Source organism: Zootoca vivipara, chromosome 3 (assembly GCF_965207765.1).
Source record: "Zootoca vivipara chromosome 3, rZooViv2.hap1.1, whole genome shotgun sequence".
In the NCBI taxonomy this organism is placed as follows: Eukaryota; Metazoa; Chordata; class Lepidosauria; order Squamata; family Lacertidae; genus Zootoca; species Zootoca vivipara.
The window spans coordinates 32747625-32760852 of NC_142586.1; the positions used below are offsets into that span (position 1 = coordinate 32747625).

General features: G+C 41.0%; 1 protein-coding gene across 1 annotated transcript in view; it reads right to left on the minus strand.

The window, feature by feature from the left end:
* The window catches only part of LOC118082767 (protein eyes shut homolog), a 106785-nt gene that overhangs the window by 57103 nt on the left and 36454 nt on the right, over positions 1 to 13228 (minus strand). Inside the window, exons 3-5 of the mRNA XM_035110599.3 lie at positions 11042 to 11235; positions 4525 to 4652; positions 307 to 421 (exon numbers count right to left, since the gene is read on the minus strand). Of these exons, the coding sequence (XP_034966490.3) occupies positions 307 to 421; positions 4525 to 4652; positions 11042 to 11235 (437 nt within the window). The remainder of the gene's footprint in view (positions 1 to 306; positions 422 to 4524; positions 4653 to 11041; positions 11236 to 13228) is intronic.

Genomic DNA, 13228 nt, shown 5'->3' on the forward strand with positions numbered 1-13228 from the left:
ACAAATGTGATTTCTATCCAAGTAGGCATTTGGCATTGGTCCACAAATTAGCCATATCTTCTAGCAAGGCTAAAAACTGTTGTCCAGTTATTTGATACAGTTTAAAATAGAATCCCAGAAAAGAAGCAATAAAAAAATCCATATTACTAGAGTTAATACTTCTTGCATCATTGACTCAAGTATATAGAAAGTACATAAATGTGTTGCTCTTGCTTGACTCCCAGGGGACGAAATACATATTTCTAAGGCTCTGGTTGGCTGAGGTTTTTATATTTTTGAATTCATTTACCATATTTAATTACTTACACTGAATCCTCCAATTATATTGAGACACAATCCTTCATTCAGACAGATGATGCTGAGCAGACTGCAGTAGTCAATTACTTCCTCACAGTTCCTTCCAGTATATCCTGGCATGCAGCTGTAAATACACCAGAATATTTCAGAAGGCTAGAATTTCGAATTGCTAATTCCATTTAATTAGCTTCTAGAGATCCACCAAACAATGTCCTTCCAGCAAGAATGTGTTTCCTATTTTTTTGTGCAAAATGTAATGAAAATGACAACACATTCATGCCACCTACCGGCTGTCACTTAGCCAGATTAGCTTCATTTTGGTAAATAATGATGGGTTTTTGTCTTTTTATCTATGGAAGTCCTTCTGGAAACTCAAGAATAAAATCAACCTTGAGCTAAACAGATATTTAACAGCAAACTCTGCATAGCAGCTTTAAGAAGCTATTATAACAGATGGCTCTGCTACTGAGAAATAATGTCAAATGAGGTTTAGAACAGTTAGCTAATGATCATTAAACAATGGATATGCTAACAGTGGTCAGTAATGACTCACAATAACATGAGGAAACAATAGTGCAAGCTTCAGCAATGGATAAAGGCATACCCATTGTTTTATTTGCTTAATTATAGCTATATATTTTCTATTAAGAAGAAAATAATATTTTGCTCTCTAGTTGCTCATGAGGCCCAATTTATGAAAATGATTCAGCTCTTTTTATATGTGGTGTGGCCAATACCCACTGTTAGGAAGGTAATGCCTCCCTCTCTCACTTGTCCTGCTGGTTTCAGACATTATTGTGAGAGATTTGCAGTCAAACTGAACAATGCTAGTTAGTATGTGAAGGAGTTAAGGTCCACAGAGTTCTAAATTGCTACAGTAGGGTCAGTGAGAGACAGGAAGTAAATCTTTCTCTTCCTGTTTTCTCTCTCTTTCATGCCACGTGAGCAGACAAACATACCTGGGCTCTGCTCCGAGTCCAGACTCCACATTTAGAGATTAACTTTGTATTTTGTACTCAGTAAGCTTTTACCTGTGTTAACTTTGCTGTAGCATTGGCTAAAGTATGAATGAGACCTCGGATTATGTAAGTAAAGCATTTAAACTTTTTAAGTTTGTAGTCTATTCATTGTGAAGGGGGTAGAGACGGGAGAGCAACAGAGTGCATTGTAAGCATCTAAAATTAGATATTTAAAGTCAAACAACCTATAGTATATCAGATATAGGTTATATCACATATAAAACACATATCAATCGCTTTTTCTTTACCATTCTAGCTGAGTCCCATAACTATATCGCCCGCTAAAACACTGGCATTCAGGAGGGAGGATGCTATATTAAATTCAAGCCCGAACATGATATAAAGATCAAAAATATGAAATTTGGATACATCACAGCTGACGTGGGGTAAATTAAATTGAATCTGTTTGGTTCTATGTTTAGAATAGGAAACGACTGTTTTCAAACGAAAAGCAAGAGTAGGCTGATAGCAACTCAATAGGGTGATGGATATAGGTAGCAAAATTTCTTCAGAATGAGCACTGGTAAGTGATCAGCTATTGCTAAAACCATGACAGCTGGAACAAAATGAATGAGGCTATAATTTGTAGGGTTTTGAAGAAGAAAAGAAGCATGATGCAAAACACTGCAATGCCAAGCGAATGTGAGCAATATTTTATGATTTAGGGCTCCTTGAGTGCGCTGTATAGAGAGATGGAAAATGGTGCCCTTGATATGGAACAGCAGTAAGGCAGATAACACTGTTCTTTGAGCTTTGTATACATTTTCTCCCTGAATTTGCTTAGGGCTTGCACACATACAGAGCAGCAAGGGTGTGTCTCACAAATTTCCTAAACCAGGCTTCCTCAACCTCGGCCCTGCAGATGTTTTTGGCCTACAACTCCCATGATCCCTAGCTAGCAAGAACAGTGGTCAGGGATGATGTGAATTGTAGTCTCAAAACATCTGGAGGGCCAAGGTTGAGGAAGCCTGTCCTAAACATATCCTTCTGTAAGCTGCTGAGTGTGCATGAACCTGGTAAAACCACCGAGCAGCCAAATCATCAATATTATGCTCCAGGGGCAGGAGGAGTGAGCAGAAGGCTGGATTCAATCCCCCCCACCCAAATTCTCAACAAGCTTCTTTTCTGCTACTGATGGCTATCTGACTGGGCACTATTAGTTTTATTTATTAAATTTTTATACTGCCTTTCATCCGAAGATCATAGGACAGTTAACAATATGCTTTCCTCAACAGCCCAATTCTGAACATGGGTACACTTGGACGGCTGCAATTACCTGTAGAGTCAAAGGATTCAATGGTCAGCTATAAAGTTGAAGGATTAAATGGTTCAGCACATCCTTGTGGTCTGCTTCATATTTGATTTTTATTATTTTTAATTTTTGAACGCAGCTATAAACTAGAGCTGAGATCTGCAACGAGTTGCTGCTTTGTTCGGATTGGAAGGAGGGATACCACTGTGAAATGGGGACCAGTAAAATAGTTCTCCTCATTTTAGGGTGTAATTATGAGAGGAACTTAGAACTCCAACAACTGTGGCAAAAGTCAAATAGGGAGATTTTCACAAATATCCCTACTTGCAGTCAAACTGTAATAAATACTTTTTAAAAAACTGTGTATAAGAGAGAGCAAATATTTATTTATTGGGGGGGTGGCAACCATCAACGTTATTGAGTTGTTATAATTCTTCAGTGAATTGTTTTAAATCCAAAACTATTTGAAGTTCAATCACAAAGAAATGTGCTGCGAAGAGGAATTATGATTCTGGCAATGAATATTTAAGCAATAATAAATGTCATTGAGGCAACTTCCTGGCTGTTAAAAAACAAGCTGTAAGAATGCCTGAAGCAGAACCAATGGCATGTCAACAAGCTTTTTCAGCAATAGTCAGGCCCGGCACGCTCTGGGCGGGAGAAAATAATAATTATAACCTGCTGTGAATTAATGTCCAAATCCATGGATGAAACAATTACCCAAAATATCTGAATCTGGCAATGATCAATGGAGGGAAAATAGAATTCCATTGAATTGCAGCTTTAGACGCCTTTTTTCAGATCAGGCATCAAGTGTCCTTGCTTTCTGTTCTTACAATGTATTTACAAACATTAACATTAATGCATTATAATATTAACACATTCATTATTTTTTAAAAAAACAACAACAACCATACTTTTCAGAGTGCTTTTCTGCCTGAAACCCTGGAGGGTTACTGTCCTTCATGGTTGATAATAGATGGACCAAAGACCTGATTTAGTATATTTCCATTACCTATATACCTAAACGTGACTTTGGATACACAAAAAAATATTCAGTGCTAATGTGTAATTTTGCCTTGAGTTAGCACTTCAGTGAGAACACTTGGAAACTCTAAGGACTTTGAGATTGAGGTTTCTTTTATCCTCTTTGCTATTTCTCCATGTGCATTATGAACATTTCACACTGGGATTCTGTTCATACTATGTTCATACACAACCACATGCATCAAACACCTGGGCTTCATAAGTTCACCCCATATTGCCATCCTTTTCAGAACCACAGATTCTTAATATTTTGCTTTCATGAATACTCTAAAAAATGTTTGTTTACTGCAGTTGAAAAATGCACCACAGAACCCACTTTAAGGCAGCCAAATAAAAGTCAAGCAAGTGTGAAGAGTACAAATTGTACTTCTTAATGGTGTGAGGAAATAGTCTATAAATCTGTACAGAAATGGAATTAGTTAACCATATACCTGGTTTCCTTCAGATATGTATGTATATATATGCACAGGACTATTTTTAACATGGTGCTTGATAAATTAGACGATAAATTATTATTATAGGTCTATGAATTAAGAATATGTACCTACATCTTTCCAGTGCTCATTTTCTAGAAGAAGAGGGAACTCACCATGAACATTTCCCTTGTCCTTCTATAATGACAATGACACCCATCTGAGAGGTGCTGGAACTCAGTTCCGGTGAGTTCCCACTAAAAAAAAGCCCCACATCCTTCTCTTTTCCAAGTTGTTTTCACACACACATGGATGAAATGCTTCTTCCAGGCTTTAGCTTTTAGTCTTTCATCTCCCCCCCCCCACCTAAAATAAAGGCCATATATCACTGATTAGTAGGCAGGCCTTGTTAAAAATGAAAGAGTTGCCTCATCCCTGCCTCCAATACCCAATTTCATAATATTCCTTGAACATTCAAAGAAGTTTTCAAACTCACCTGCAATGATAGCTTTCCACTTCAGCTATGCAAGAACCATTATTCAGGCAGGGGGATGGCTCACAGAATGTCACCAACTTTTCACAGAACTTGCCTATAAACATTGGCAAGCAACTACATGCCACATCCTGCAAAAGAGAGAGACTTCTTAAAATCTCTTTGCTAAAATTCAGAAATTGCCACTGTCAGCACACACACTCCATTGACCTTTAGAGATCCTGACAATGTGTTACCAGTGGATGAAAAATTTCATATAGGCATTTAATTTACTTCTGTGCCAATTTGCTTGGCATGTACCAATGGAAGTTTCAGGGGGCATGCTTTGGATTGTAAATTCAAATGTATGTTGGGCTCTAAGAATTCAAATTTTATCATGCCACATCCCTGTGAAGAGTTGGCTACTATTTCCTTATAAATGTTCCATTATTATTATTATTATTATTATTATTATTATTATTATTATTATTATTATTTTGGGGGGTGAACTGATAAACTTAAGAAAAGTACTCTCTACGTTAGGCCACCTACTCATTTTATTTTCCCTTCTGACACTAAGCATTTTAGGGAGCAAATGATGTGAATTTAACCTTGGCTTAGGAGTGACCCAGAGGAATGTCACAGTCACACACTGGAGGAGTGAGGGGGTGGAGCAGGATAGTGGTGAGCTTGGAGTGGTATGTGCTCATTGGCAGAGACAATTAGGCATTCTTGCTGGCATGCCTTCTCAGCCCATCCCTATGGTGTCCCAGTACTCAGTGCTGGGAGGCTAGGGCGATGGTGCCATCCCTCCCATGGGCGTAGGCAGGGGGGCAGGAGGGGGCAATTGCCCCCCCTAGAAGCAGGGCCACTGGCCAGCCTGCCCCACTGCCCGCCCGGTGCCATCTCCCTTCTCCCTGGCTGGCTGTGGGGCGGGCGGCGGGAAAGCACCAGAGCCGCGCAAAGCGTTTGGCTGGCTTTCCCTCCCTCCGCCCCACAGCCAGCAAGGGAGAAGGGAGACGTCCCTTCTAGCCGGCTGGCTGTGGGGCGGGCGGAGGGAAAGCCAGGCAACCGCTTTGCGCGGCTCTGGGGCTTTCCCTCCACCTGCCCCAGCGATTGCAGAGGGGGAGGAGGGGATCGGAGCAGCCCGATTTCGGGCTGATCCTGGCTCCCCCTCGTCCCTTCCGATCGTGGAGGGGGAGGAGGGAGTCGGAGCAGCCCGATTTCGGGCTGATCCTGGCTCCCCCTCGTCCCTTCCTATCGCGGAGGGGGAGGGGGGAGTCGGAGCAGCCCGATTTCGGGCTGATCCTGGCTCCCCCTCGTCCCTTCCTATCGCGGAGGGGGAGGGGGGAGTCGGAGCAGCCCGATTTCGGGCTGATCCTGGCTCCCCCTCGTCCCTTCCTATCGCGGTGGGGGAGGAGGGCGTCGGAGCAGCCCGATTTCGGGCTGCTCCGATGTGGCCCCGCCCCCGCCCTTGGCCCCGCCCCTTGCTCCCCGCCCCTTGCCCCCCCTGATTTTCATCCTGGCTACGCCCCTGATCCCTCCTACAGATTACCTCTGTTTTGGCAAAACCATAGTTAACTTGAGGAAAAAGCGCTTGACTCTTTTGTGCATGCCTAAATGGAAAAGTGAATTAACAGCGAAAGTTGTTTGCTGGTTTGTCTCCTTATCTGCGGTCGTTGGATCTAGTACAAGGCAAACAAAGAATAAAATATGTGGGTGTCTAGGAGTTGCATGCATCAGCTAATGGGCCTCGTAAAGCATGGTAACTGGGCCTGACTTGGTCTGCCTCTAACAAATATATGGCATAGCTAAATTTAAGTACAGTATAGGAGAATAGTTTGGTTGGCCTGTTTTAATGTTTTGCCCTTTAAGATCCTATACATCTGAAGGCGCCCTGTATTGGGGAGCTTTTAGTGTTTGACGTTTCATATCCTGTTGGAAGCCGTCCAGAGAGGCTGGGGCAACCCAGTCACACAGGTGGGGTATAATTTTTTAAAAAATATTATTAATTATTATTATTAGACAGCCGTTTTACCAAACTGGATCTGCCATGTGGGCCAAATTTGTCAGGTGAGTGAGGCCACCCCCCCATCACATGACATTATGACACCCCACAAATGACAGGTAAATGTGGCCACCCACCTGTCAAAATTTCTTTCCCGCCTATCATAAAAGGGAAGCATGAGGAGGCTTATAAAGGCCTTTGAAAGTCTCCTGTCTTCTCTTCCAAGTTCCTATCTCACACCAGTCTTTAATTTCCTCTCATAATCTCCAAGAGTGAATGCAGAACATGCCCGTTGTGGTGAGCAGCCATTGATAGTCTTAACCTCCATTAATAGAGGAGGAACTCCCAGCTGCGATCCACAACCAGACAGGGCCAGACTTCTTCAAGCAGGGGAGCCTCCTTAATTCATCTACTAACAGAACAGCCATTTCCCCTTTAATTTAAGAACTTGCAAGTGAAGGTAGCTTGTAGGATTTGCTCTACCTTTATACAATTTTAAGGATGTAATTTTAATCTCCTTTTGTAAATCCAATAAACTGGCCTACGGGAAAAAGTGATTTGTATCTTTTAAGCAGCTGCCTTCAGCAATTGTGTTTTTTTCCCCCTCTGAGGATTGCAAAATACTTCAGGGATTGCACTCAGAATAACCTTCTTGTTTTACTGTTTGCTTTGATTATTTCTGAATTGTTGTAGCAGTAAGTAACTGATCTGCAATGTAAGCATTTTTTTTAAAAAAACACTCCATTTTCAAGCTATGCACTGCGGTTTCATCTAAGGAACCATATGCTCCCTTTAAGGTCTGGTTGTACCAATATTTTATTTCTTTGCTATGCCTGTAATGTTTTAATAATGATCATTTTAAAAAAAACATTTTTATTGTTTTGTATATGTTGCAATAGTAATTTTATATCCTTAATTGTATCGTTGTTGTTGTTGTTGTTGTTGTTGTTGTTGTTAATTGAATTTATAATAATAATCTTTATTGCGGTCCAACGACCCATAACATGGCTTCAGAATAAAATAACAGATTCATACAGCCAACCCCCCAGGGAAGGGAGACCGAAGTGTTATTTGTTTAATCATGGGTATGTTGATCTTTGATTTGTATGACTACTGAAAGAAACTTTGCCACGGCCACTGTGGTATCATTGGACTTGTCACCCAGAAGGTATTTGGTATAGTAGGCCAATTTGCCAATAGTGGTTTATTTGTTTTCCAATATATTTATTGAAAGGTTTTTTAGAATTATTTTTCATTTTTGCATTTTTCTTATTTCTCTTTTTCCTTCTGTATTCTAAATAGTGGTTTAATCAATAGTTCCCCAGCTTGACCATATTGTCCGCAATGCAATAAAATATGCCTCATGCAGTCGACGTTCTGAGAGCATACACAGATCCTATTTTGATACCTCTCAGCCTGCCATTTAACACTTCTGATGGGAATAGTTAATTGAATTTATATACTGCCCTATACCCCAAGGTCTCAGGGCAGTTCACAGAATATCGTTAGATCATTTTGGAATATATGTTGCCTTGATCATTTCAATGGAAACTTTTGGTGGATAACTACCATCAAGTAAGCATTAAGAAATGAGGGTAGTAATGTAATGCACCCTTATCTGTGGGAGCACAGTAGGACTTTCTTCTGAGTAAATATGTATAGAATTGTACTGCAAAGGCTGCAATATACACTGTAAGTTTCACTGAATTTAGTGGGACCAACTTCCCAGTAAAGATGGTTTATTCCTTAGAAGTGTAGATTTGGAAGGGACACCAAGGGTAATATAGTCCAACACTGCAGGAATCTCAACTAAAGCATACATGACCATGACCATCTAACCTCCTCTTAAAAACTTCCAAGGAAGGAGACTCCACCATCTCCCAAAGGAGACCATTCCACTGTCAGCTTTTATCATCAGAAAGTTCTTCCTGAACTCAAAACCACCTTTCTTGTAACTGAATCCATTAGTTCCAAGCTTCTGGAACAGAAGAAAACAAGCTTGCTTCATCATCCATGTGACAGTCCTTGAGATACATATTTGAAGATTGCCATCGTATCTCATTTCACTATCCTCTTTGTTTGGGTGTTTTGGAAGGGGTCAAGCTTAATTTTTGCTATTATTGGTGTTAATGTGTTGTATTTTTATTGTTAGACATTATTATGGCTTGTGTAGGGACTATTTGATTTTTTTGCATATTTATTGGGATGCTTTTATTTATGGCTTATGACTGCTTTTGGAATTAAGTATTTTTTGTGTTATAAGCTGTCTTTCTCATGGTTTAACTATGGATAGGTGGCATACAAATAAGCAATGAGGAGGAGGACTGGGGGTGGGTGGGAAGGGGGCCACACAAAAGGTGAACTTTCTACATACCAGTTTTGTTAGGTCTGTAATGATATTGCTGACTGCAGTCCCTATCCCTCTGGATCCTGAATAAAGTTGTGACCCAATTAAATTTCCTTTTAAATCTCATGTCTTTCTTCTGGTGCTTTGAGGCAATGATTAGCTGGGTTTATCTTTTAAGGTATTTACTCCTTTGTTATTTAAACCTTTTAAATTACATGAAAGATGAAGGAGAGAATACTTTTCAAGATATCCCTCTGCTATCAGATCTTTTCTCTGTCCTCCTCAATTTACACTTTAGTTTAAGCAACAACAAAAGCAACAACGGGAAGTAATCAATAACTAATAAAGAGGGATGTAAAAAAAAGCATTGTGTTTTGAGAAGACTCTCTTCCCCCCCCCCCCTTTAAGCGGTGACTGAGGAAAAAATAGCCAAATAATGCATTGTTACAGATGTTGCAGTCCACCCTCAATTTCTGCTGAGCAGTAGCAAGATTCCAGGGGCCCCAGGTGCTCTGTCAGGGTCGTATTTCCTTTGGGAATCAAGATGTGGCAGAGACTGTTGTGTCTTTAAAAACGATGTCTTATTAACACACATTTGAAAACTGGGTGTGGATTGAGGAAATGCAGAGTTTACAGCATTCACATTGCAAGAGGGGCTTGTCCTTCACAACAGCTCAACATTGCATCCTTTCTAAACACTATTTCTGTGGCCCTGCTCCAGCTTGTCTCCAGCCAGTTATCCCTGCCTCCTGCCTCTCCTTCCCAGAAACCCCCTTGCCAAGCAACCCCTCCCCTTTTCTCTGCTCATCCGCTTCTCCCTGCTATTCCAGGCTTAGTTTTAAAAGGTGACAATTTTCCTGTAACCTACGTCATCGCTCAGCATAACCTTGGCAACATCCACTGGCACAGACCCAAGGATTTTACTGTGATGGAGCTTTTGTCATGCTTAGCTGCTTCAACCCCAGGTGAGACCCTGGTCTGGAAAGGGAGCTTAGCCTGCGTTTTTCCACTGGCCTAGCAACTTCCCTTCAGCACTTTCCAAAATCAGCTAAATTCTTCCCTTTATTAATTTCTAACTTTCACTAACTCTAGCAATTACAAGTGCCCTTGCAACCCCCCCCCCCAAAAAAAAACCTCGGCTACCTGTAACCTTCTTTTATTGGAGAACTCATATCAAATCAAGAAAATAATAATAAGAGAACACCTGTATTGTTATCATCAAAACTGTAAACAACATAAATGTCACATGAAGAGAGCATTGCGTGGCGGGGTCTGTGGCATGACAGGGTCTCACTGGGGAGGAAGAGACCCTCACAAAAACAGGTTTATGCAGATGGCCCAACCCCAAATGCTGATGGAAGCTCTATGACAGGGGTCATCAAACTTTTTCAGCAGGTAGCCGGTCCACTGTCCCTCAGACCTTGTGGGGGGCCGGACTATATTTTGAAAAAAAATGTGAACGAATTCCTATGCTCCACAAATAACCCAGAGATGCATTTTAAATAAAAGGACACATTCCACATGTAAAAACACCAGGCAGGCCCCACAAATAACCCAGAGATGCATTTTAAATAAAAGGACACATTCTACCCATGTAAAAACATGCTGATTCCTGGACCATCCGTGGGCCAGATTTAGAAGGCAGTTGGACCGCATCCGGCCCCCGGGCCTTAGTTTGGAGACCCCTGCTCTATGGACTTCCCTCAAGACTGGTTTAATGGAGTGCCCTGTTAACAACACTGCAGGAAGGGAGGTGAGTCACCACTTCACCCCCAGGTCAGAAAATGGACTAAAGGATTCTGCCCAAGGCCTAAAACACCTGTATTGTTATCCTCAAAACTACAAACAACATAAATGTCACAGGCAGAGAGAATTGTGGAAATAGCATAAGAACGTACAATTGCAAAAATGCCTTGATGCTCATAAAATATCCTGACCTACCCAGTTTGCATTCTATCATCTACCACCATCCTGAAGAAGAAAAAGAAGAAGAAGAAGAAGCCACAAAGAGGCTGTATACCCAAACTAGAATGTTAACAACAGGCTTACAAAGAAAGCTGCACAGCAGATTTTGCTTGGATTACAGCACTGGAACAAAAAGCCGAGTACCTGGAAGCTGTCCCAGGCACCTCCCGGTATGGCAGGCCAGGAGAGGCAATTCACTACAACATAGCAGCTACACTTACATTTCGCAAATCTGTGCATGTGGCTCCATTTTGACACGGATCTGAGAAGCATTCGTTGATATCAGTTTCACAGTCGTAGCCTGTGAATCCAGCAGGACAGTTGCAAACGTAGCCAGAAGGACGGTTGTGACATACAGCTTTGTTCTGACATGGCTGGGAGCTACATGGTTCCAAACGCTCTTCACAAAATGGGCCTTAAAAGAAATGAATGCAGAAAACAAAAATAGGAATCTGTCTGTTAGGAAGAACACACACACAAATCCATGGTTACATTTTAGCCTGCCTTCCACATGAATTTTTTTGTAGTGAGGCAAGGTCAAATACTGAAAGGGGGTGTCTAGTTTCCTACCAAAAATAGTGCATGTACATTTTTTTACCTCAAATCTCACCTCCCACAAATGCTAGATAGATAGATAGATAGATAGATAGATAGATAGATAGATAGATGATAGATAGATAGATAGATAGATAGATAGATAGATAGATAGACGGATGATAGATAGATAGATAGATAGATAGATAGATAGATAGATAGATAGATAGATAGGAATCTGGGGGTTATGGTTCACGGAGAAGGAGGGCAACTGCCCTGACACTTTCCCTTTTAGACATCCATGAACCAGCGTGTGAAAGCACAGGGTGCTTCTAGACAGGTGTTTATGTGGGATTGGTGTTTCTTTCGCATGGAAGTCATTCACAGCCATACTGTACTTTTTTCTCAATTGAATCTGAATTTACTCTTCGTAAACAAGGCAAAACAAAACAAAACAAACCCTTTTGCCAAAACGACCCATTTGTGATTTCTCACTGCTGAGTTTTCAAACCAAGCTTCTGTCCCAAAGCACTCAGAGACTGAATATTAGGATATTAAGATACTGGGAGAGGGACAATTTTAGTACATTTTTTTCTTCAATTTAATGCAAATAGGAGACCCTTCCCGACCTCCAACACTTCTGCTTCTCTTGAAATGGTTTGGATGCTTCATCTGAGCAGGAACCTCCAAATCCACTTTGACACTTTTCCTTAAGAATGTAGGAGATAGAAGGAATCCCACTGTTGTCAACAGCCCCTTTCATGGGTAGGAAGGACCTACAGCACCATGACTTTGGACCCACCTTGATGGTGTGTGTGAACTCCTCCTAGCCCCACCACTTATGCATAATTATGGATGTGTGGTGCAGAAAAGTCTTCATGCATAGATTTCCCTGGATCTTGGAAACCTGTAAAACTAGGGCTTCGGGATCCAGGGGAAGCCCATAGAGCTAAAGTTGGGAACCACTCATCATTGAGAGTGAGCTATAAGTCACCCCTTTCTACATGCTTTACTGCTTCATGCACAATAACAAAGGAGAGAGGTGACCGAGAGGTGACCGGGACTTAGTCCCATCCCTCAGGTCATTATGCAGAGGACTGTGGGATATTTTATTTCCATTTACATCTTTAGACCATTTTGTTGAGGTGTGTGTTTAATGAAATGTCCCCCTGATTTTGACATACTGGCTGCTGCTTAGTATCTCACTGCTGCTGTTTCTATTTTATTGCTGCTTTACAACATGGCAGACTGCTAACTGTATTGGGTATAGTTACAGGTAGGTAGCCATGTTGGTCTGACGTAGTCGAAACAATATTTTAAAAAATCCTTCTAGTAGAACCTTAGAGACCAACTAAGTTTGTCATTGGTATGAGCTTTCGTGTGCATGCAGAATCTGAAGGTATCTTTTTTTATTTTGTACAGTATTGGGTATAGAAGACATAGGGAATGAATCTTATAATAAATAAATTAAAATATGTTGTCTCTTTCCTCCCATTCCCATTCTGCTCAGTTTCTTCTTGTTATACCGTAAATATTAGGCTTCAAGTCCACTGTCCATACACTCTTTGATGTTAATGATTGGCCCATTCATACTGGAGACTGTATGTAACACACACATTCTTAGGCTCATTATCAGAAACCAAGGTAAGGTCACATCTTTCACATTTTCTTAAGTATATCAGCGTAGCAAAGGCAAACAGAACTATTTTTTTGTGACTGAACTGGAAAGCACAGCAAACACTGAGCTACCACACACTTCTGCATTAGTACCGATACATCTTTCCATAAAAATGAGGAAATATGGAGATCATATCTGAACCACTGTGTCTTTAATACCACTTGAGTAAATTTATTTCGTCAGCCTCTAATGAAAT